The sequence below is a fragment of the Camarhynchus parvulus genome, chromosome 13 (assembly GCF_901933205.1).
Source record: "Camarhynchus parvulus chromosome 13, STF_HiC, whole genome shotgun sequence".
Taxonomy (NCBI): domain Eukaryota; kingdom Metazoa; phylum Chordata; class Aves; order Passeriformes; family Thraupidae; genus Camarhynchus; species Camarhynchus parvulus.
This window is the reverse complement of record NC_044583.1, coordinates 3,081,447-3,104,635: the sequence shown is the minus strand read 5'-3', so window position 1 is coordinate 3,104,635 and position 23,189 is coordinate 3,081,447. Positions and strand designations below refer to the sequence as shown.

At 51.0% G+C, this 23,189-nt stretch overlaps 1 protein-coding gene across 1 annotated transcript in view; it reads left to right on the top strand.

The window, feature by feature from the left end:
* PSD2 (pleckstrin and Sec7 domain containing 2) overlaps positions 1-19,284 on the top strand; it is a 55,595-nt gene extending 36,311 nt beyond the window's left edge. The window contains exons 9-16 of the mRNA XM_030957274.1: positions 536-625; positions 1,726-1,769; positions 5,366-5,556; positions 6,641-6,711; positions 13,253-13,410; positions 14,749-14,893; positions 15,919-16,062; positions 17,593-19,284. Coding sequence (XP_030813134.1) covers positions 536-625; positions 1,726-1,769; positions 5,366-5,556; positions 6,641-6,711; positions 13,253-13,410; positions 14,749-14,893; positions 15,919-16,062; positions 17,593-17,709 — 960 coding nt within the window. The 3' untranslated portion in view covers positions 17,710-19,284. The remainder of the gene's footprint in view (positions 1-535; positions 626-1,725; positions 1,770-5,365; positions 5,557-6,640; positions 6,712-13,252; positions 13,411-14,748; positions 14,894-15,918; positions 16,063-17,592) is intronic.
* The last annotated feature ends 3,905 nt before the right edge of the window (positions 19,285-23,189 follow it).

The following is a 23,189-nucleotide window of genomic DNA, read 5'->3' as shown; positions in this document are numbered from 1 at the left end:
AAGCATCAGTCCCAAACATTGTTGGCATTAGCTGGTGCTGAGTGTGTTCCAGGCTGTGGGGTTCTCCCAGTGTACACGTGTTGCCCTCTTAGCTACAGTACCCAGTAGCTGGACCATTTCTTTTTGTGCTGGCAATCAAAAATAGCAGCTTCCATCAAGGAGCAGCACTCCCCTGCCCGGTGCTGGCTGTTCCAGGTGCTGCCACTGCAAGCTCACACAATTTCTCCCACAGCAGGCTTGGAGCCCCATCCAAACATTGTCATTTCACCAGGTGGAGTGCTTGTCTTGAGTTCTGAGACACAGAGCCTGCCCCCAGGACCACTCCAGCGAGAGCTGGAGAGGCCATTTTCAGGTGTCTTATTTCCACCATTAAAAAAGAGGCCATTTGAAACATTTGGATGCTGGCATGAGCAAATAAAGCAGAGAGCCCAACAGCAAATCAGATCAGAAGCTCTTTGAGCTCTTGTTCTTTGAATGACACTGATGAAAGTCAAAACTCTCCAGAAGTTTAATGAGCTGCTTCTTTGCTTTACAGAACATTGGCAAAAAGATGTCATGCCAACAGTTCATAGCAAACCTGGATGGGCTGAATGATGGGAAGGACTTTGCCAAGGATTTGCTGAAGGTAATGTGATATAAATAGACAGTGGGATACTGTCATTATTATTGCAGTGCCACCTAGTCCTGCTGGGACACCCTGAGCCCTTCAGTCAGCATTTTCCAGTTGTTCCAGGAGAAGAATTGTAACCCCCATGAATGTCTCTGCTAACTTGCAGTGAGCCAAAATATGTCTGTTCCCTGGTGGTGTTTTATCCAGATTTGTGGCATACCTGCTCTCAGAGCCTACCAGGGGCCCTTTTCCCCCAGCATTTCAGATCATGCCCAAAGCAAGGTACTCCTCACCCCAAAACACGACCCTCCAGCAGCAAAACTTTTCTTGGCCTCCACTACCACGTGTGGAAATGCAATGTTCCAACACAACCAGTGCACTACCATGGGATCTGGTTAAATGTCCCAAAGGGAATATTTACTCCTGCCCCATGGTTTAGCAGCACCACTGCTCTCTGCACCTGCTGCAGGTCCAGCAGCCTGGCCTGAATTTCACTGTATGGAAGGAGGTTGGAGCGAGAGGTGCCACATCAGGGGTGTCACATCATGTCTGGGGTGACATCCCCATCTCCCAGCAGACCTCACCCTATTCCTACCCCTCTGTATGGTCAGGACCACCTCCACATTGTGCTCTGCTAGCCCATTCCTGCTGCTTTTCCAGTGCTCCAGGGAAGCCACTGGAATTGTGCACAGAAGGAGCTGGAAGAGCTGATTCCAAGGTCATTAATCCCTCCCCTGCTAGTCAGTTCAAGCCTCCCCTGTCATTTCACCTAGTTAAGACACTGAAGGTGTCGTGGCATATCCCAGACTCTTCTACCACTGTGTGTAGGCCAGGATTTGCTCAGAACTAGGTACAGCACCCAGAATGAGTCAGAAATGTCATACTCAGGCTCCTGAGCAGGCCTGGCTGCCAGAGCCCTCTGCTGCTGCTGTATCCAGCCCAATTCCCAGCGTGGCACACACAGAGAAGGGGTCCAGCAGGACAGCAGCCATCCTGCTCACTGGGAAATGCTTCTCCAGGACAGTTCAGCAGGGAAAGGATCTCCAAGAACACAGGCCGTGGAGGAGGAGGTGTCTCCACAAGCAGACACGGCTAATTCCATGTTCTTTTTTCAGACACTGTACAACTCCATCAAGAATGAGAAGCTGGAGTGGGCCATGTAAGTATATGCTGAGCATTAAAGGGATTGTGTGTCTTTCCAAGTAGCTGGCAGATCCTAAGCCATGTTTTCAATCCCAGAATATTTCCTGCCAAGCCCTTAAGTGCTGAAGTCCCTCTGCAGACAGACAAATGGTGTTTATTTATGGCTTAGACACAAAGGCAGTTGGGAAGGTTGGTGACAGTCTGTGGATCCATGACCTAAAGGAAGGGAATGCCCTCTTTGTTTACTATTACACTTGTAAAATGCTGGTTCCTCTCCAGGTGCTTCAGAAGTCTTTGCACAAGCAAAGCTCTGGGGTTATTTTGGTCATGGAGACTTTCCATCTCTCCCACATGGTTTTTTCTGGAAATAGTATCAGAGAATCAATGAAAAATGAAGAGTCTTTGTGATATCCCTAGTTCAGCTTCCACCTCAAATTATGGTCATCATTGAATTCAGACTAGGGTGCTCAGGGCTTTGTTCAATTTGTTCCTGAAACCCTCCAAGGATGGGGAACCCACAGCCCCTCTGGATCCACAAACCAATACTTTGTTTTTATAAGAGTGGCATTTTCTCTTTTCTCTGTTGTTTTGACTTCTGCCCACTGTCTCCTGTCCTTGTGCCATGCACCGCAGTGATGAGCCCAGCTTTGTCCTCTCAGTAACCCCTCACACGAGGCTGCCCCAAAGCCATCTCTTCTGCAGGTTGAACAAATTCAGTCCTTTCAGCTGTTTCTTACATTGCAAGTGCTCCAGCCTGTGATGGTGTTCACAGGGGTCTGAGGTTGAGGGAAGAGACGAGGATCTGACTCCATGTTTCAGAAGGCTGATTTATTATTTTATGATCTATATTATATTAAAAGAATAGAAGAAAGGATTTCATCAGAAGGCTAGCTAAGAATAGAAAAGGAATAAATAACAAAGGCTTGTGACTGACCGAGACAGTCTGAGCCAGCTCACTGTGACTGGCCATTAATTAAAAACAACCACATGAGACCAATCACAGATTTACCTGTTGCATTCCACAGCAGCAGGTAATCATTGTTTACATTTTGTTCCTGAGGCCTCTCAGCTTCTCAGGAGGAAAAATCCTAAGGAAAGGATTTTTCAGAAAATATCATGGCTACACCAGCCCTCGGGTTTTTGGCCTCAGCTGAAGTCTCTCACCTTGCTGATGCCCTGTGCTGTGCTGGGGCCCGGCAGCGTTTGCTGTATCACGATAGATGCAGGGAGGGCAGAGCACGCCATCACTTCTCTTCTCCTCCTCACCGTGCCGCTGTTTCACAGCCCAGGATGCTCCTGCCCTGTGCTCTGCCAGGACACACCGGCTGCTCCTGCTGCTCCTGCTGCTCCTGCTCATCACCCGCAGCCCCAGTGCAGCACTTGGGTGCTCCCGGCCCTCCCAGCAGTGACCTTGTACCCCTCTTTTTTATGCCATCCACACGTTCGATGAGATTTGTTACCCTGAAAGGAGCCTGGAAAGGCTGGCAGGGTGGGCTCCATCGCAGCACCTTCCTCAGTCCTCCTTCCCCTGCTCTGCCACTGAGAGCACAGCCCGGATCCCCCAGGACGAGGCGAAGCCCGTGGCAGACCTGAGCTCTTAAGCTGGCACAGGGGACATTCCTCTCCCCTCTCCTCAATCTCAGACCTCTCTTGTCCCCGGACAGAGCAGAGCCATCAGCCCCATCACCTGCTCCCTTCCTCGTATTGCTCTGACCAAACAGAGCATCAGGAGCGGGTTGGATCCTCCCTCCGTGACTCCCTGCGTGCCGCGGCTGTGCCGCGGGGCCATCGCGCCCGGGCTCTGTCGCGAGAGGGAGCTGCGGGCTGCTCCGTGGAGGGGCAGCTCGGCAGGAGCTCGGGATGCGCGCTGTGCTTACACAGCAACGCCCCCTGCTCGGGCTCTTCCCGGGGATGGCACCCTGCCGGGGTCCCAGGGATGTCACCCTGGTCGGGGACATTGCAGGGAGAGATGTCACCCTGCTGGGGAAGTCACCCTGCCTGGGCACATCCCGAGGATGTCACCCTGCCGCAGGGGTTGCGGGGATGTCGCCCTGTGGGGTCCTGGGCATGCCACCCTGCCTGAGCACATCCCAGGGATGTCACCCTGCCGGGGATGTCACCCTGTTTGGGCACATCGCGAGGATGTCACCCTGCTTGAGCACATCCTGAGGATGTCACCCTGCTGGGGATGTCACCCTGCCTGGGCACATCCCGGGGATGTCATCCTGCCGAGGTCCTGGGGATGTCATCCTGTTCGGGCACATTGTGGGGATGTCACCGTGCCGTTGGGGGTCCCTGGGATGTCACCCTGCTCCGGCACATCCCAGAGATGTCACCCTGCCGGGGTCCCGCCGCTGCGGGGCGGCTCCAGCCAGCAGCATCCAGATCCCTGCTGCCTTTCTTCACCCACCCTGCTGCATCCCTTCACTCATCCCAGCTGGCCTGGGGCCTGCCTTGCTGCAGGGTGTCCTGCTGGGCTGCAGGCGCAGAGCCCTCAGCTCCTCTGCAGGGGGACAGATGCCCCCTGACATGGGGGACCTGGCTCAGGGACTCCCTGGCACAGGGTACCTGGTTTTCTGTCAGAGACCTGGCACTGAGTCATAACCTTGCACAGCCAGGACCCTCTGCTCTCTGCTGGCCTCTGCCTTGTGTCCTTGTCCATCCCAGGGAAGGAGATGCCCTTGCCCACAGATGCCACCAGATAGGCAGGTATGTGACCAACAGCAAGGGGCACAGAGAGGTGCAGCCCAGACACCTGAGCCCCACTAACTCCCCAGCCAGGAACAGGATCTGGGCTCTGCCTGAGCCCCAGGACTCCTGTGGGAGCTGAGGGCTGAGAAATCATCCTTCTCTTCCAAGCCTCTGATGCTTTGGCCATCTGCTTGCTGCAGGTGAGGAATTGTGTTTTACTGCTCACATCCCAGCCAGTGGATTCACTGAGGGGCAGTCCTCAGCTGAAGTTTGGTCCCAACCTGATCTGCACCCTGAGGTGACCACTCATCCATTTAGACATTGACATGTATCAGACAGGGCAGAAAAGCCCTGTTTGCTCTTTCTCCCTCATGTCCCAGGGTCACTGGGAACTATCACTTCCCATACAAGTTCTGCTTTCTCTGTGCCGGAGTAGGTTCATCTCCCAAATGTCTGCAGATCTTCTGTTCCTTAAAGATGCAGAGGACATTCCTAAAAAAGGTGCTTCACTGTCTAGGAGGCCCCAGGCATTGCCTCTGAGCAGTTGAGGCATGCTGGTAATACCTTGGTCTTCAGCAAAAATCCTCCTTAAGCTCTGGCTTTAGGACACAGAATTGGAGGCTTTTCCTGTGAAATATTTGCAGTCCTCAGCATGGGATGTCTGCAGTTGCTCGGTGTTCAGACCAGCACCCAGTCCCTTACCTGTTCTGAGTGACCTCACAGAGGGACAGTTACCTGCCACCCACACTCCTCCCAGCCCAGACCACCACTATTGGCACTCTCTGTGTTATGGTCCCGACACCTCCTTTGTTTTTCTCCATCTGACCAGCCCTGTAAATAAAAACCCTAAACCCAAAGCAAATAGGGCTGCTTTGCATGGTGACCAAACCCACATCTCTCTTCTCTGATTCTGTTTCCAAGTGACGAGGACGAGCTGAGGAAGTCGCTCTCGGAGCTGGTAGATGACAAATTCGGAGCCAGCGCCAAGAAAGTGACGAGGATTGTGGACAGCAGCAACCCCTTCCTGGACATCCCCCAGGCCCTGAACGCTGTCACCTACAAGCACGGCGTCCTCACCCGCAAAACCCACGCAGACATGGATGGCAAGAGAAGTACGTGGCCAGGGACAGGGACAGGGACAGGAGAGGTGCCCCAGGCAGTCCCAGAGCCTTGCCCTGGCTCTCATGGTGAAGGCATTTCCTCACCACACCCCAGGCAGCACAGGAAAGATACCCACAAGTGCTGGGACAGAGGAGAAGGAGGGTGTTTTGAGGCATTTGTAGATGGGTTTTCAGGAAGCCTCGGTGTTCCCTTCTCACTGCCAAGGAATCTAACCCAGTCACACCTGGTCTTCCATCCCCCAAATCCCAGTCTCGGAGCAGCAGGGGAAGGCTGGTTCCTCAGCAGCTGTCCACTCCTGCCCTGGCCTTGGGGACAGTCTGGCCTGCCAAGCTTTGCTGCTGTCTATGTCCTGCCATGTGCTGGCTGGGCAACAGAACAGCCCATAGCTCTGCTACCAGCACTACAGGAAAGGTAAAGGTATTTGGGAGCTGTTAATGAGCAGAGATTAATTAAACCTTGGGTAATTCCTTTTGCTAATTGATATGATTGGCCCAGTCACTGCAGCTGATTAAAAAGTCTTGAGTAGAGATTACCACCAAAGGCCTCCCTTGCTTCCAGCACCTTCTTAGCAGCCCGTGCTTGGAGGATCTGCTGTCTGATGGGGTGTGGATGGCTCCCCTCACCTCCCACCCCTCTCCAGCTTCTGCCAAGCTCTGTCCTCAGGCCCATTGAGATAGTAATGCTCCCTCCTCAAGGGAACAGAAGCTCCCTTATCCAGCTGCTCAGTTCCAAGCTGAGGAGCTCAGGGAATGTCTCTGCTCTCCAAGCATTAAGTCCAAGGAACATAAACCTGGGTTTGGAGGAGCAGAGACTTCCAGGTGTCCACTGATAGCCCTGTACCAGCTCATGTCTGGCTCTGACCTGCTTGTGCTCCTGCTGGGAGGCTGCAGAGCCCAGCCACTGTCCCTCAGACACCTGTCCCTGCTCACAAACCACTGGTGAGCAACAGCCTGGAGGTGTGGGAGCTCTGGGCATCAGCGAGTGCCTCTGGTGGGTCAGGAGAAGGGATGGGTTTGCCTGGAAGGTCAAGCAGCACTGGCAGACATGTACAATCAAATGTTCTTCCTTTTTTAGCTCCCAGAGGAAGAAGAGGTTGGAAGAAATTTTATGCTGTGCTTAAGGGGACCGTCCTTTATTTACAAAAGGTAACCATGGGGGATTCTCCCTTTTGCTGAATCCTGCTGTCTCCAGAGCAGTCGTGCAGCCACACACCCAGGCAGAGGTGAATCCATGTCCGAACTCATGCATGGATATGTCAGAGCTCCTCCAGAGACCAGGGCTGGAGGATGCTCTCATCTTTGGTGGTACTGTTCATGCTCAGGGCACTATCCACAGCCTCAAAGGGAACCCTGGAGGAGGAAGCATGAAAGAGGAAACAGATTTCTGCAGAAGGATCCCAGCAAGTAGGAGCTGTTGGGGAGGATGAATGAACGGATGATATGGAACAGGTGAAATAGGATGTTGGGGAGAAATGAAACAAGAAGGTGAAGAGGTGGAGCATCTGACCAGTCTTATCCTGCCTATAGTTTTATTTGCTGGCACAGATCTGATTATGCACAGCTTTATTGAGTCTGGCACAGGAAGCCAGCTGATGTAATATCTCTGGGTTTCACTAAAGCTTTTGATGCTGTCTCTCACAGGATCCTTCTGGACAGGATGTCCAGCCCACAGATGGATAAACACATCCTGTGGTGGGTGAGCACTTGGCTCATGGGCTGGGCACAACGGGTGGCAGTGACTGGGGTGACATCAGACTGGTGACCTGCCACTGGTGGAGTTCCACAGGGCTCCATCCTCTCCCTTGTGCTCTTCAACATCTCCATACATGACTTGGGCACAGGGCTCAAGAGAATACTGAGTTAGTTTGCAGGCAATACTAAACAGAGAGGAGCTGCTGACTCCCTCAAAGGAAAGGCCCTGCAGAGAGACCCTGACAAATGAGAGGCCCAGGCAATCATTGACTGTGTGAAGTTTAACAAAGGCAGTGCTGGATTCTGCACCTGGGACAGGGTAATCCTGGATGCACAGACAGACTGGGGAATGAGAGGCTGGAGAGCAGCTGTGGGAGTCCTGGTTGATGGCCAGTTGAATGTGAATCAGCAGTGCCCTGGCAGCCAGGAGGGACATCTGTGCCCTGGAGACATCAGGCCCAGCATTTCAATAAGGCTCTCAGACACAGGCTGGGATTGTTGGGGTGTCCTGTGCAGGGCCAGGAGTTGGAGTTGGTGGCCTTTGTGGGTCCCTTACAGCTCAGAAGATTCTGTGATTCCATGGTTCTATGCTGAAAATTTATATTCTTCAGGACCTTGGTGGCCTGGCTCCTTCCATGGGCTGTCAAGTGACCCTTTGTGCCTCTCTCCACCTCTGTTCATTGTTTAGCCTCCTCCAGTCAACACAAGTGTAATTCCCAGGTCCTTGGGGGACACAAAGTCACCATGGAATAGCTTCCCTGAACACTCTAACATTCAGCTCTCTGGCACTTGGATGCTTGGAGGGTTTGCTGGAAAGTCTTTTCTGAGGGAAAATCCAAGGAGACTTGGTAGGGGCTCACTTGAATGTCAGTGTGAGCCAGCCCAGGATGCCCAATGTTTGTTCATCATCAACATAACCCACTGAACCAGCCTGAACTACCTGAGCAGCACATGCTGTGCAGTAACCCATTGAACTCACCTTGCTGGAGCAGCACTCCCCGTAGGCAGATGCTCCTGCCTCTTGCAGCATTATCTCCACAGCAATGAGAGTAAACAAACAGTGGATTATATAAGAGAGGCAGAAAGGTCCTGGGGGCAGCAGGAGTTATGACTCAGAGCTCAGAGCACACCTCAATGCCTCTCGTGTTTCGCCAGGTCCTGTGGCACACGTCAAAGGCCAGCAGAAATCTGGCAGCAGTGGATGCTCACTCCCAGTGTGGGTTGCTCTTAGCCCAGTGGTGTTTTTACAGCTGTGCCACTCTCTCCTGCAGCTTAGGGAAGCTGCAGCACACGGGGGAGCCCAGATCTCCTCCAGCCCTCTAAGTGTGGTGTTCTTCTCAGCCCTCAGTCCTTGTCTCATTGCACACCTTCACATGGAGTCCACCAGAGTCCTCATGCTGACCCGTGGGTTACACATGAGGATTTAACTTGTGCAGTTACCATCAGCATTTCACTGTGGGACACTTTCTCTGCGGGGGAAAAAAAGATATTTCAACTATTGCAGAACCATTTGGATCTAAATGAATTTTCTGCCAAGGGCTTCTCTTGGGATGAGTCTGATGAGAGGGTGTATATTGAGAATGCAATACCTTTTCAGGATGGAATTTTCTTCCCTGGCAGCAGAAGGAGCTGTGAAGCCAACACTGAGTGTCATTGCTGGGGCAGAGGGGCTGGGGGTTCTCTGCTGAACGAGGCTTGCAGCCAGTAGCCACTCATTAGCAAAGTTCATTATGTTTGTCTGAGGTGTTTAGGATTTAAAAAGAGAGCAAGGATGTGGCTGATGTGGCAATGAGGAGATCAATGCTCTTATCTCAATGACCTTCAGGATCAAACGGTTCAGAGACTGAGGGCTTTCTTTATGGACAAGGACTGCAGGAACAAAACACCCAAGATTTGGCTGTGTTATGAAAGTGTCTGATAAAGAAGAGCCATGACTGATGTGTAATTAGCAGGAGGGACCAGAATTGCCAAGGATGCCCCAAGGAAGGAGCATTTGGAACAACAACAAAAACAAACCGAAGGAATGTTTGGGCAAAGGATTTGGGGAAAGTGGGGTTTCTTACCGGTGAGCTGCTGCCAGGCTGAACTGTAATCCTCTCCAGGGAATTCCTTGGCCTTGGCTACAGACAGCGTCTGTCAGGCTTGCAGAGACAGAAGGATGAGAACACGAAGACAAAGTCCTTGCCCTGTCACTTGCAAACATTCCCAGCACCACAATGCTGTGGATAAATGGAGAGTGGATAAACATCCACCTGCCCTGTGGATCCTCGGTGTCGTTTCTTGCCTGCGGGGTGGGTTGCAGAACAAAGGAATTGCACAATACAGGAAGGAAGTGGTGTGCCAGCCTCCCAAGCTCTCAGCAGAAGACAACTGCAGATAAACATGAAGTGGAACCTTGGCTGAGCATACATCACTGGGGAAAGATTTTGTGATGGGAAGATAGAGGAGAAAGTAACTGCTTCCAGAAGCACCTGATGTCATGGAGCACAGGTTCAGCTTGTTCCGCTTTTCTGCTCAGACCAAATTAAGGATCTAGACTTTAATAGTAAATTCATGGTAGTTGAACAGGGAATTCCACTTGGTTTTGAGGAGCAAGTTGAGTATAAATAAGACTGACAGGTGGAGGGAAAGTAGGAGGAGCTGGGTAAGTGGGTGTATAGAAAGGAGGAATGGCCAGATACAGAGAGAGGTGGGCATAGCACAGGCTGAAGGGTGGGTGGACAGGTAGAATTCAGTCTGACAGAAGCAATTCAGGCAGCAGCCATAAGGCTGATGAGGAGATGTCACATGTCATTGACTCGCTGGTGTTAATTGCTGGATCAGCATGTTCCAGCACAGTCTGCTGAAGCAATTGCTCGATCCCCTAAAGGGATGCAGCAGAGTCTGGAGGAAGAAATGCAGGCTTGGGAGCAGGGCACACCTCTCCTGTGCACTAATCTGCTCTGGGCACTGACTCATTCCATGGCCTTTGGCAACTTACTTCACCTCTGTGAAATAGGGATAATAACCCTTAATCACCACACATAGAGGGGGGTTAAGAAAAATGATGGAGAGCTTAAAGCATGAGGTGCTTTTACACAGAAGTGCTTGAAAGGGTGCAGGTCTTCCCACAGGTCCTGTCCCCAAGCAGGAAGGGGTTCCCAGCAAGCCCTGAGCCACAGGTGCTGTCCCATGCAGGCAGTCCCTTGCCAGGTGCTCCGAGACCTTGCCTAGACTGAAAAGGGCACAGGGGTTCATCTTCCTAATTAAATGGTTTGTTTAGGATGGTAGATGTGAGGTGAAGAAAAGAAAGAAGAGGAAAAGCCACTCACAGGCCAGAGCATGAGGAATATCTGCCAGTCCATGTCCACATTCCCAGCACTGCCCAGGGCTGGCTCTGAGGCCAGAGGAGAGGCAGCAGAACTGATACACTGGGCTCTCCCACCCCATCCAGCTGCCCTGCAAAGGCAGGCACAAGAGCTTTTGCCTTTTCTTGGCAAAACAAGCTTTGAGATTAGCTGTGGATCTGCTCACAGGGGTAGGCAGCAGGGGACAGTGACCTAAAGGCACCAGGATATCTCAGCATTTTCATCCAAACGTGCCATTGTGACCTCCTGACATTGGGATGAGCCTCCTGGAAGAGCCATCCCAAGCAGGAAGCCTCGAGCAGCACTCACTGCTGTGAGCAGCAAGGCAGAGAGAACCTTCTTCATTCAGCCTCACCTTGATTTACTGGGCCCAGCATTAGGAAAAGAAGATTGGATTTTTCCTTCCACCAGCACTGATGCCTGAGAGCCTGAAATCCATGGAGGGAACACTTGATGATTCCATTCAAGATGAGGATCTGCATTAGTCAAAGCACTCAGCAGCTGTGGCAGTTTCCTCTTGTCACACACCATTAAGCTGGGCTATTTTGCACTGTATTTTCAGAAAGCTTATTTTGAAATAAGAGATCATGGGCAGCACAGCCAGATTTATTCAAATCCAGCAAGCTTCAGCCTTGGAAAAATATCCCAAATTGAAGTCTGTCTATAATATGTAAGGCCTGAGCAGCAATGTCTTCCTCAAGCAGGCATTTCTCTTGCAGTGGAGTAACACATTAGGTCTTCACAAGGCAAAGCATTTGTTTTTATTTGCATAAAAGGCTGACAGCCCATCCCTCTGGCTACTGAAATCACCACGATGGAAAGGTCATCTGTACTGCCCAGCTGAGTGTCTCCCCAAACACAGGATGCCTGCAGCACCCAGCCTTCCTCTGCTGGAAATTCAGGGCTTTTCTCTGGGATTCATCCTCCCCAGGATCCTGTGCCAGACATCTGTGGGTGGGCCCATGGCACTTTTTTGTACCAGGCCAAGTTTCATTTGATGATGAGCACAGTAAGGCAACCACTCTCCTGGACAGGATTATTGCTTTGCAAAAATGAAGGAAGAAAGGCTTCAGAAGCATCAGGAGCAAGGGCTGTGTGAGCCACATCCATGGGCTGGGGAGTGCTGCTCCTCGGTGCTCTCAAGAGCAGCAGAGGGGAAACCTTTCTGCCCCTACAGCAGAGAACAGCCCCACTGCCCAGGGTTCCCATCCCAGAGGCTGCAGCACAGAACAGCTGCATTTGTACCACTGGGGCATGGGAAACAGAAAATCATCTTTTTGCAGATCTGCACAACAGAAGCTGAGGAAGGCTTGGGATGCACAGACCATCATCACCAGACAGACCTGGCCTGGTGCTGACAGCCCAGAGCAGTCAAGGAAAGCAAAATACAGAGCACATGAATCCTGTAGCACTGCAATCATCAGGGCAAGGCAGGGCCTTCCAGGGACACCCTGTCCTGGCATGGGGTGGTGGTTTGCTTTAGCCAGGGCCAGGTTCTTCCACCAGGTTCTTCTTTCACCAATCCGTGCATCCATCTGTCCATCCCTGCCATCCCACCATCTAACTGGTTGAGCTGGCACGGATGCAGAGTGGGAGGCAGGATGCTGCCTTAAGTCACTGGGAAAGTAAAAGGGTAAACAGAGGATTGACTGAACTTTTTTTCCTAAAAAGTGCAGTGCCAAGATCATCATTTCAGAATCCCATGTTTGGTATTTTCTACCTTTTTATAGGATATAAACACATATAGTTGCTGCTACATTCCCTACTTGTGTGAAGTGGGGCAAGTAAAGCAGGAATACAGGAAATGCTGCTGCAGTTTGCAAGTGCCAGGCTAAGGAATTACAGGGGAAACCATGCCAAAGGAGCACGTGTACTAAAGGGAGACCAAAGCTGGTTCAGAGGGGCCACTCTCAGACTGGCAACTGCCCCTCACCTGTACAGAGGTGCCCTGGCTGCAGGGATGCTGCTGTTCAGGGCTACCTTCCTCCACACATAGCTGTAGTGATAGGACAAGGAGCAAAGGGGTTTAACTGAAAGAAGGGAAATTTAGGTAGATATAAGGAAAACATTCTTCCCTGTGAGGGTATTGAGGCCCTGGCACAGGCTGCCTAGAGCAGCTGTGGCTGCCCCATCCCTGGCAGTGTCCCAGGCCAGGCTGGATGGGGCTTGGAGCATCCTGGGATAGGGGAAGGTGTCCCTGCCCCTGGCAGGGGTTGGAATGGGATGAGCTTTGAGGTCCTTTCCAGCCCAAACCATTCTATGAGTCTGTGAGATGCAGCACCAGGGCAGGTGCTTGTTGAGATCCTCTGCTGATTGGGACTTGCATCCTGGTTTGAGCTCTGCAGAAACCTGGCCCTGCTTTGTGCCTCCCCACAAAGCCTCAGGCATGTGCTGTGTTAGAAATAACTATTGATAATTATGTTTAAAACTTTCATCTCCTTCTTTACATCTTCCCAGTGAACTTAATGATGGAAGCAGTTGCCAGATGTTAATTATTATCATTATCAGCTCCTAGCATTTACTGTACAAAGCAGTGCTTTTCCTGGTCTCGGCACTCTGTGATTATAGCACAGGGAGAAAGGCAGGTTCATTAAAGCATCCCACAAATGTTAGTGTTGTCATTATCCAATTAACGTTCCTCTTCACAGGATGAATATAAACCTGACAAAGACCTCTCTGAAGTGGATCTGAAGAACGCCATCCGTGTGCACCACGCCTTAGCCACAAAAGCCTCTGACTACAGCAAGAAGTCCAACGTGCTCAAGCTGAAGACAGCTGACTGGAGAGTCTTCCTCTTCCAGGCCCCGTGAGTGCCAGCCCTCCCTGCAGTGCCTGGGGGGGCAGCCTGACCTCCAGCCCCTGCCTCGGACCTGACCAGACCAGCACAGGCCTTAGGGGGCACACATGGGGGTAGCCAGGGGCTGAGGGTCATTTCTGCAGGGCTGTGCAAAGGATTGGCTCATAGGTGACAGTTTCTTGGTAGCTTTGTGCCAGTCCTTGAGGTCCTTCCCAGCTGTCACCAAGGCAGGCTGAGCAGGATGGGCTGGTGTCACTCCAGGACACGGAATAGAAAGACACGGACACTGGATTCTCCAAGGTGAAAAAGAGGGAAGTTTAATTCTCACTCCAACATTTATAGATTTCCAAAAGTGACAGTGGATTGGAGGGTGACAGTGCCACCTCTCCACTGTCCACACTGTCCTTGTCCACACTGGACAAAGCAACAGTCCATCAAATTTCTTCTCCTCCAGAAAGAAATGCAAAACAATAAGTATTTGCAGAAAAGCGTGTGAGAAAGTTTGTTAGAGAATGTAAACATCAGAAGGCTTAGAAGAACTCAAAAGAACAGGGGGACAGGCTGGGATGTGCAGGGCTGAGTGAAAGGGCTCCTCTTGCTAACTTCAGTTGGTGTATTCTGGAAGGGAGAACATCTGTGTGGTGCAGGTGATGGTTCCCCTTGTCAGCTTCTGATGGTGAAACTGTCTAAAGCTCCTTAAAGCAGTCTCTCCCCAGCCAGGGCAGATGTTTTACCTGAGTCCATTGCTGAGGAATGTTATGGTGTTAGTAAGTGTCAAATGTGATGAAGTCATCTTCTGTCTCACGTTTTTCAAGTCTTCTGCTGAGAGAGGTGAGGCTGTCTGTAGGGCTGGGGTACTAATGTCAAGCTAAAGCTTGACATCTGAATTTGTGCACCAAACACCCACTTGAAGGCTTGGGGGAGCAGTGTCTGGACAGATTTGATGAAGGAAACACTGGAGACCCTGGGCAGTGTCTCTCAAATGACATAAATGACACCCTGCTCTGTGGAACCTCTGCTGTGTGGCTCTTGCTCTCCTGAGAGCAGGACATCCTTGGCTCTGGCCTCTCCACAGCTCCTCAGGAATGCAGCCAGAGCTGATGAGGAGGGCAGGACTGCCCAGGCTTCGAGAGGCAGACAGCAGCCCTGAGATCATCAGGGCACTGTAGAGGAGCCCGTCAGACAGTGCTTCCCTCTGTTCATAACCTGGCACAGAAGTGGCATCAAGGCAAGGCCACCGATGCCCTTCCTGAGCGTGGGTGGCTCCAGGGCTGTTGTCAGCTGTTCTCTGGTCCTGGTTCAAGAGCATTTTCAGACTCCCTTCTCTTCTCCCTTACTCCATAACAGAAGTAAGGAAGAAATGCTCTCCTGGATCCTGAGGATCAACCTTGTTGCTGCCATTTTCTCTGCTCCAGCCTTCCCAGCTGCAATCTGCTCCATGAAGAAGTTCTGCCGCCCCCTCCTGCCTTCATCCATGACCAAGCTGTGCCAGGTAATGTGTGAGGGAAGGAGTGCTGGAGGGGTGCCCAGTGCTCAGCAAGCCCTTCAGCTCAGGGTGAGCCCATCTGCAGCTCCCCCTGTTCCTGATGGACACACTCAGGTGCTCAGTGCAGGAACAGGGGAGTGGGGTGGGCAGCTTGGACAGATGTGGAAAGTCCCAGCCTGTGGCCAGTGCTCCTTTTGCAATGGCTATAAACAGCCCTGTGCACACACCTGCCTGTTGGTTCTGGCTTGCTTCTTGTTTTTTTGCCCATCACATCCCAGCACCTTCCTGTTGCTGGAGTGGAAAGAGCAGAATAGCTCCAGAGTTGATGCTGCAGAGCCCAACAGGTTTGGTTTATATCATGGCATCCTTGTTTCTGGAGCTCAAACCCACAGACAAAAGGGATGTCTGAGTTCCAGTCAGAAGGGAAAGCTTTGGAAACAAGGGGGCACAGTGCACCAGGCTCAGCTAACCAAGAGCAGCTGCCATCCAAAGAGTGGCTTTTGTTTCCCTTTCCAGGGAAGGCCCAACGTGCTTTAGCACTTCCAAAAAGTAGGGACACACTGCCACTGCCCCCCAGCAAAGGGGGGGACAGCCTGAAACATCAGGGCAGAGACACAGCTGCTGTCTGCTGAGACAGATGTGGCCAGATGGTCACCTTTGTCAGAGCCCAGATGGGGAGGGTACCTCTATCTCTGAAAAGAGCAGGATGAGCAGCTCCTGGGACAGCACTGCTTCTGCCTGGCTGGTACAGGATGCATGTTGCAGGAGCATTCTGTGCTTATGATGCCAAAGATGCCTCGGTGCCAAAGAAATCCAGTCTTGGCACCTGAGATACCTGAGCTTTGCTCTCACTCCGATACCTGTGTTTGAGCTGCTCCTTATCAGATGAATTTGCAAGTGCACAGCACACCTTTGGCTCCAGCACGGTGGCTGAGCCCAGCCCTTGCAGAAAGATTCCCCCAGCCACAGGCAGGAGGAGCACTCGGGTGCTGCACTCCACGTTCTCATACCTGACACGCTTCTCTCGGCAGGAGGAACAGCTGAGGTCTCATGAAAATAAAATGAAGCAGATTGCAGACGAATTAGCAGAGCATAAATTACATCCTGTAGAGAAGAGCCTCAAGTCAAAAGAGGCTGAGGAATACAGACTCAAAGAACATTACCTAATATTTGAGGTAAAGGAACTTTCATCTTTTCTGTGATAAATGGTACCTTGGCTGATTGAGGAGAACAGAACTCCAGAGTGGGTGCTGTGAGTCTGGGAGAGCATGAAAGGAGAGAGAAGGACAAGGGCTCCCAACTGGATGGGTGTTTGGGGCAGCCACAAGCCTCACTGTTTTGCACTGAAGCTGAAAAAAGAAATAAGAGCCATTGCTTTCCTCTGTGATTTCTAACCAGAGGAGGGGAAAACTGACAAGAGAAAGACAGTCTTCCTTTACTGTGCCAAATTTTGACATTTTCTCAGGTCCCAAGTACAAGAGTTGTTCAGTTCTCAGTGTGACTCAGTCTTTTTCAGCAACATCAATAAAAAGCAAAGGGAATCCCTGGGAGAATTAATCCTGTTTTGCTGCAACCATTTTTGTAAATAAAGCCAAACTCAGTGTTACAGCTGATTACAGACTCTTTGAGGATGCATGTACATAAGTTGTAACTCCCTGTAAAGTCTAAGAAGCATTTAATTGTGGGAAAAATAGGGTATTTTGTTCCTGTGAGAGTTGAGCAGGAGCTGTGGTTCCTGCCACATAGGTGTCAGTGGGAAGGGGCTGCTGGAGGCCTCTAGTCTTGCTTGCAGCAGGAACTTAAATTAGTCCTAGTCTTAGCCCAGACTGGGTGTGTCATTTAGTGGCCAAGCCCCAAAAATCACTAAGGATGGAAATATCCCACCTCTCTCATGCCAGGGCTGCACAATCCTTTTGTGTAACACCCAGCCTGATTCTCCAAAGCCGCAGTTCCCAGCTGCTGGTTCCCTTGTCTTTGTACCACTTTCCAAATAGTTGCTGCTCCCTCCCTTTTTCCAGCCTCTGGTTTGGATGCCTGCAGAGAAGTCTCTATCTGAGCTTTTCTCTGGACTGCCTTTTCAGTCCTCAAGGAGAAGCTGGCACTTCCAGGGCATAATTCATCTCATCTGTCTTATGAGATGTGCTCCAGAAATGCTTGTTTCTTTGTGCTGACAAAGAAGCCAGCACAGGCTGCCTCTGAGATCTTTAGAGAAAGGATGGGTATTACACAAGCCCTCAAAAAGATCCCATCTAGCATTGGAACAGAGGATCCAGGCAGAGAGGATGCCTCCCTTTATCCTGTGCTCTGTGAGGAGCACTGGGAGCACAACTCAGCAGCAGTAACTGAACCACTGGATGGAAACAATGACAAGCAGCAGTATTTTAACCAATCAAGGCGAGCTCCTAAATCAGGAAGCAGCAGGTCTGTTGATCTCATTTTGCCCTCAGTATCCTCCTTATACAATCACAGTGGCAGCCAAGACCTATAAAAGCAACTGGAGAGTCCTACACAGACCCACACCCACCTTTCTCCTCAGACCTTCAAATAATCAGTCTTTGCATTGTGCTGGGGTTGAATCCGTGGGGTGTGATCAGTGATGGTATGGGATGGGTTTTCCTGCAGTAGCTGATGGAATTGTTCCTGCGTGCCACACACACCATGGCCTGTCCCTGTTCCCAGGCTCTCTGTTCCCTCTTTCCCTGCAGAAGAGCCGCTATGAAACGTACATCAACCTGCTGTGCATGAAGATAAAAGTGGGGACAGACGACCTGGAGAGGATCGAGACCAGTTTCTTCAAGGTGGAAGCCGACGACATCGCTTAGCGGAAAACGCATTCCAGCCCTTCCCTGAGCCAGGGGCACATGTCCATCAGCTGTAAGGCAGAAAAGGACATTTTGGAGCAGAACACTTAACAAGGAACATGTGCACGGGGGGATGAACCGTCGATGCTCTGCGCTCCTGGACGTAGATTGATGAGCACAATTTTACTTAGGAAATTATATGAGCAAAACTGTAGACATGTCTGACATGGGGATTGCTCTAGTGAAAGAAATCAAAGAAGCTTTAGTTGACACTCTCTGACAATGCTCTGGCATTTCAGCATCATCTCTTCTTCATTTCCAACTGCACCAGTGGCTTTTCTTTCCCTCCTGCTGCAGCCTGCACAACAAAGGGATATGCTGGTTCTTCAAGGGCTGGGTCGCTCTTCTCTCCACCAGCCCTGTCTCTCTCCTTCCCTCCCTGGATCCCCAGCGGTTCGCGGTCACAGTCCCTGGCAGTGCAGGAAACTGAGCTGAGGCGACATCTGTGGCACCACCAGCGCTCCCAGAGAAGGGCACAGGGTGGCAGGGGCACGTCCCTGCCCCATGAGGAGCACGGCATGACAGGACGGGTGTTGTGAGCTGGTCACCTTCAGCACGGCCACGTGGGAATGTCACCTGCCCATGGCAGGAGAAGCCTGAAGGGTCCTCTGTCACCTAACCCTTTTTATATATATATATATATACATATGAATATATATAAATAAATATATATATATAAGGAAACTTTAACCTGGGTTTTTAACCTCAGTGTGCAGGTGAAGGCAAGCTGCCTGGGGAAGACACTAGGGATGTGGAGGGTCTGACCAGCCCACCAGGATCTTCTAAAAAAATGGAATAGCTGTGTATCTTTTTTGTTTCTTTTTTCTCCTTTTTTTACTCGAATGGAAATCCCACCTGGCTTTGCTGTGAAACATCGCTCTCCCATTCCTGCTTATTCAGACAAACTGCCCCAGTGGCTGCCAGTTTGGCTGCCAGGGGATCAACCACTCTGGGTTCAAGGCACAGCTGGAGCTGTGTGCAAGCTCCAGTGAAACCTTTGTGTGCAGGAGTGATCCCCCTGCCCGTCCCTCCTGTATTCCTCCATCCTGCAATGCACATGCTGTACTCTTTTAAGTGGGAATTGTGTTTCTGTTCCTTTCTGCTGTCTGTGGTCCAATGATTTACTGTTGTGCTGAAGTGATTCCTCTGCATTTCAATGCCACGACTGTCCTCCCACACTTTATTTATTTTGCTGTTTCGTTTGATCCTTTATCTCCGATTGCTTTTCTTTCCCCTAGGTGCATTCACAGTAATCAAGTTCCAGTTTTGAAGGATCTTGTAGCTGCTAATTACAGTCATTTATTGTTTATATTTTGCAGCATTTTTTAAACAAACAAGGTTTATTTGGACCTTCAGTGTTTGAGAGCCTGTGGACTACTGTTTTCCATGACAGTTCATGACACTAAAAACCTCTTCTCAACTTTATCGCCTCTTCTTTTATCTCTGTTTCTTTGTACAGTTTGATAGTTTATTTGAAATGATGCACTAAGAATCATGTAAAAAAAGAATAACAATAAAACTGAATCTGTTGGTAAAGAGAATTGGTCTGAAGCATCGTTCCACCATGTCCTGGATTGATCCCAGCTTTCACAGCACCAGAAGGCCAGGCTGATTCAGATATGCACCAGCACCTGATGCAGAAAAGCCAGGATCCTATGGACAGACAGCACCAGAAAACATCAATCCCTTTCCACAAGTGGGTACCAGCCCACCCATCCTCTTGGATGGCTCTGGGGCAGGTGTGGATAGATGGGCTGCTTGGGAGCACATTCAAGTAACTCTTCCCTCTGCCTGGTACATCCCAGGTGTGTCTGTCCACATACAGCCTAGAGATTCATGGGAGGAGAAAGGCACCAAGCCCTGCATTGTCACTGGAGATGTTCTCACAACGGTTCCCACAGGAGTCTGTGGCTGTTCCTCCAAGGCATCCTTGCTTTTGTGCCAGGTATTGTACAGACATTCCTGCACCCAAGACCCCCAGGATGTTCCTACTCACATGAAGTGTCTGGTGCTGAGACTCTCACAGTGGAAGTCCAGGGGAAAGCTGGGCCCAACTCTTTGTCTCCAAAATCCCAGGTAATATTTTGTATTTCATTCCTCCCTTTCTGAGCATCCCTTCCAGTGGCAGTGACATCTCCAGTGTGTTTGAGCTGCCACCAAGAGCAGCTCAGCCCCCTGGCTGAAGGTGCCAGTCTGCCATCCTCAGCTGGGAGTAACTTGCAGAGAAAAGAAAGATCTGCAAAGTCTGCTCTGGGCAGCAGGAAAGAGACTCAGAGCTGTGAGACTGAACACCCAATGGATGTGGGAAGGGGTGGCAGCTGATGTCAGACGGTACTTGGCAAGACAGCTCAGAATATTAAACTTGCTCTTGCTGAGTTCCTGCAGTTTGCCTCATGCACGAGTCCTGATCCTGATCACGAGCCTTGGTGATCATCCACACAGGTATATGAAAATGTGTTGAGAGCATCTTACCTATATGAGGGCAGAGTCAAAAATGCCTTGTTTGACCAATCCACAGCCTCAGCTTGTGACTTGGAAGAAAATGAGTTTTATCATCCCTTTCCTCCCTCCCTTGGAGATCAAGGACTCAGGCACCCACCACTAAGAGGGAAGAGCAGCATCTCAGAGGAATCAGGCAGCCACATCCTTTTCTCCTCCTGGGGTTACTCAGATGCACTTTCTGCACATCCCCAGGCTGTGCCAGCCCCTCCATCAGGCACCACGACTGCTTTGGGTCTCACACAACCTCACCTGGCAGTGGTGGTTCAGCCTGACCTCCCTGCCAGGCCACTTGTCCTGGACACAACCACGTTCATTTTAGAGGGACTTCTTTGTGGGGGAGACTTTGTGACCCCAAAGCCAGGATCCAACACTGCTTGTGCCACCCATCTGTGTCAGGAAAGCAACTCCTTGCCCTCTGGGAAGGGCACTAAAGGCACCACGCACGCAGAGGAGAGCTGTCAGGAGGCTCTGGTGGCTCCCCCACCTGTGAAAATTGCTGTAAAATATTTACAGCAAAACCCTAGGAGCACGCACGGCTGGAAATGAGGAGTCTAAAAATAAACCAGCCAGGGAAAAAAGAGAGAGATGCAGGCTCCCTTCAGAGGCAATTGGAGAGAAAATTGAAGTAGCGTAACTGCCTCTAAATATAGAACACAATTATGGGAATCAAGGGGCACGTTTAACAAAAAAATCACCACAAAGAATCCTGAAGCTGCCATGGCTCAGAGCTAGTGGTGTCTCAGCAGATGCAGAACATCACAGATCCCTGCAAACCATGGAGCAGGGAAATATCCCCCTGTGCAGGGCAAACCCACAGCTCCTCTCTCCCTCCAGGGACCCAGAGAGATTCCTGGTGGGGATCAGCTGCATTGAGCACACCCTGAAGTGTGGCCCCATGGTTGTTCTGCATGGAGACCCAAGAGCTGCACCTGCTTCTAGTGCAGATGCTGCTGTGCCAGCCTTGGGGGGGCTTCTCCACGAGTGGAGCTCACAGATCCTGAGGAGAGCCAGGCAGGGAGATGGGGCTGCTTTGGGAAGACAAAGGCACCCAATCTCTCTCTTGCATGTGTCTGGTTTCCCCAGGGATCAGCCTTGGTGATCATCCACATGTGTCCCTTCCAAGGGATGGGGTGTTCTCTGCCCATTCCTGTCCATCTCACCTTGCTCTGGGAGCCACTGGAGGAGCTGAGATGGATCAAAGGCAATGGGGAGCTGGGGCATGTCCCAAGAGGAACAGGAGAGTGGAGAGCTGCACTGCTGCCTTCATTCAGCAAGGCTTGGGGCTGCACAGAAGTGGGGCACAATGTGTCCAAAGCCAAATGTCACCCAAATCAGGACTTGACCCCACCACCTTTACCTAGTTCTAACATCTTTGCACATTGCTCTTGGGTGACATGGGCAGGAGGGCAGGGTCCTTCAGCCTTTAACCTTCTGGGAAACCAGTGCTGAGGTACCTTCAGGGTGGAGAGCTGAGCCCTCTGGTCTGTCTGGAGGCCCCACAGGACATGCAATGAATGTTTGGGGTGGCCTGTGACACAGCTGGGTCAGCTCCAGGGCAATGAGCATCCTGGGGGGGCTGGAGCAGGAGAAGCCCAGGCTGTGGGTGTGCTTAGCTGGGCCTCCAGCACGGGCAGCACTGTGAGGCCTGGGCAGTTCTCTCACAGCTCTGGGCATTCATAGAATCATACAATGATTTGGGTTGGAAGGGACACTAAAAATCATCAAGTTCCAACCAGATCAGTTAGTTCCAACCTATCCATTTCAATGGGATTGACTCACTGTAACAGATCCCTCTCCTGTTGAGTTCAGCTGGGACTTTTGGATACCTGTTCATGTCACTGAGCAGGAACAGGGGAGTGAGTTCTGATCTGGATGGAGCCATGGGTACCACCTCAGGGACTGTGCTCCTGTGACCACACCACGCTGCCAGTAAGTCCCTACATGGGATAGCCAGAGACACAGATTTCCCATGCAGGAGCTGAACAAGGGTCGTGTTTTGTGGGTGGGTCAGTGCTGCATGGCAGCACGGCACTGCCAGGGCTGGACCCAACACATCTCCACTGCACTCAAGTCACTGAATAGGTGCCAGGTCACAGCACATGCCAAGCAGGCTGACCTCTCTTGGCACATCTGGAAACTTCCATGGTTCAAGGGAAGGGGGATCTCCTGATCTGCAGTTGGAGGAGGAATGGCACCCCCAGAGATGTGTGGGTAGCAGTCACTCACCTCAGTGAGCCTCCACTCCTGAGCCCTGCAGGGAAGGTCAAATGTCCATGCCAGGTAGAAAAACACCCACCTATGGGTCTTTATGGGCATAAAGGTCTTTACTGAACCAGAGCATCTCTCCTATGAGGAAAGGATGAGGGATCTGGAACTGTCCAGCCTGGAGAGGAGAAGGCTCAGGGGAGCCTTATGCATTTGTATAAATACCCAATGGATGGCAGTGAAAAAGAGGGAGCTGGACTCTTCTCAGAGTGTTCAGGACATGAGGAAATAGGCCTATAATACTAAATGAGGCAAAGGGCCCAAATGAAAAATTAGTAAATCCAGTTTGTGTGGGAAATGGATTTATAGAGAGTTTTCAGGGTTTAATAGAAGGCCTACACAGAATGAATCTGTATGCAAACTTTGAGATAAGAAATGCCAGTTTGAATACAAGAAGACAAATTTTTGCTTTGGGAGGGACCAAACACTGGCAGAGGTTACCCAAAGAAGTTGTGGTACTGCCATCCCTGAAGATACTCAAACCCTGACTGGACACAGGCCTGGGCAGCTGAGTCTGGGTGAGTTGGTGGAGCAGGAAATGTGGAAGAAATCTCTTCCAGCCTCAGCCAGTTTGTGATTCTGTGTATGGTACCTGTCACAGCTCCCTATTTGCCCCCCAAAGGGCCTGAGATTAATGCAGCCCACAGTTTGTTATTTCTTATTTTATTTATAAT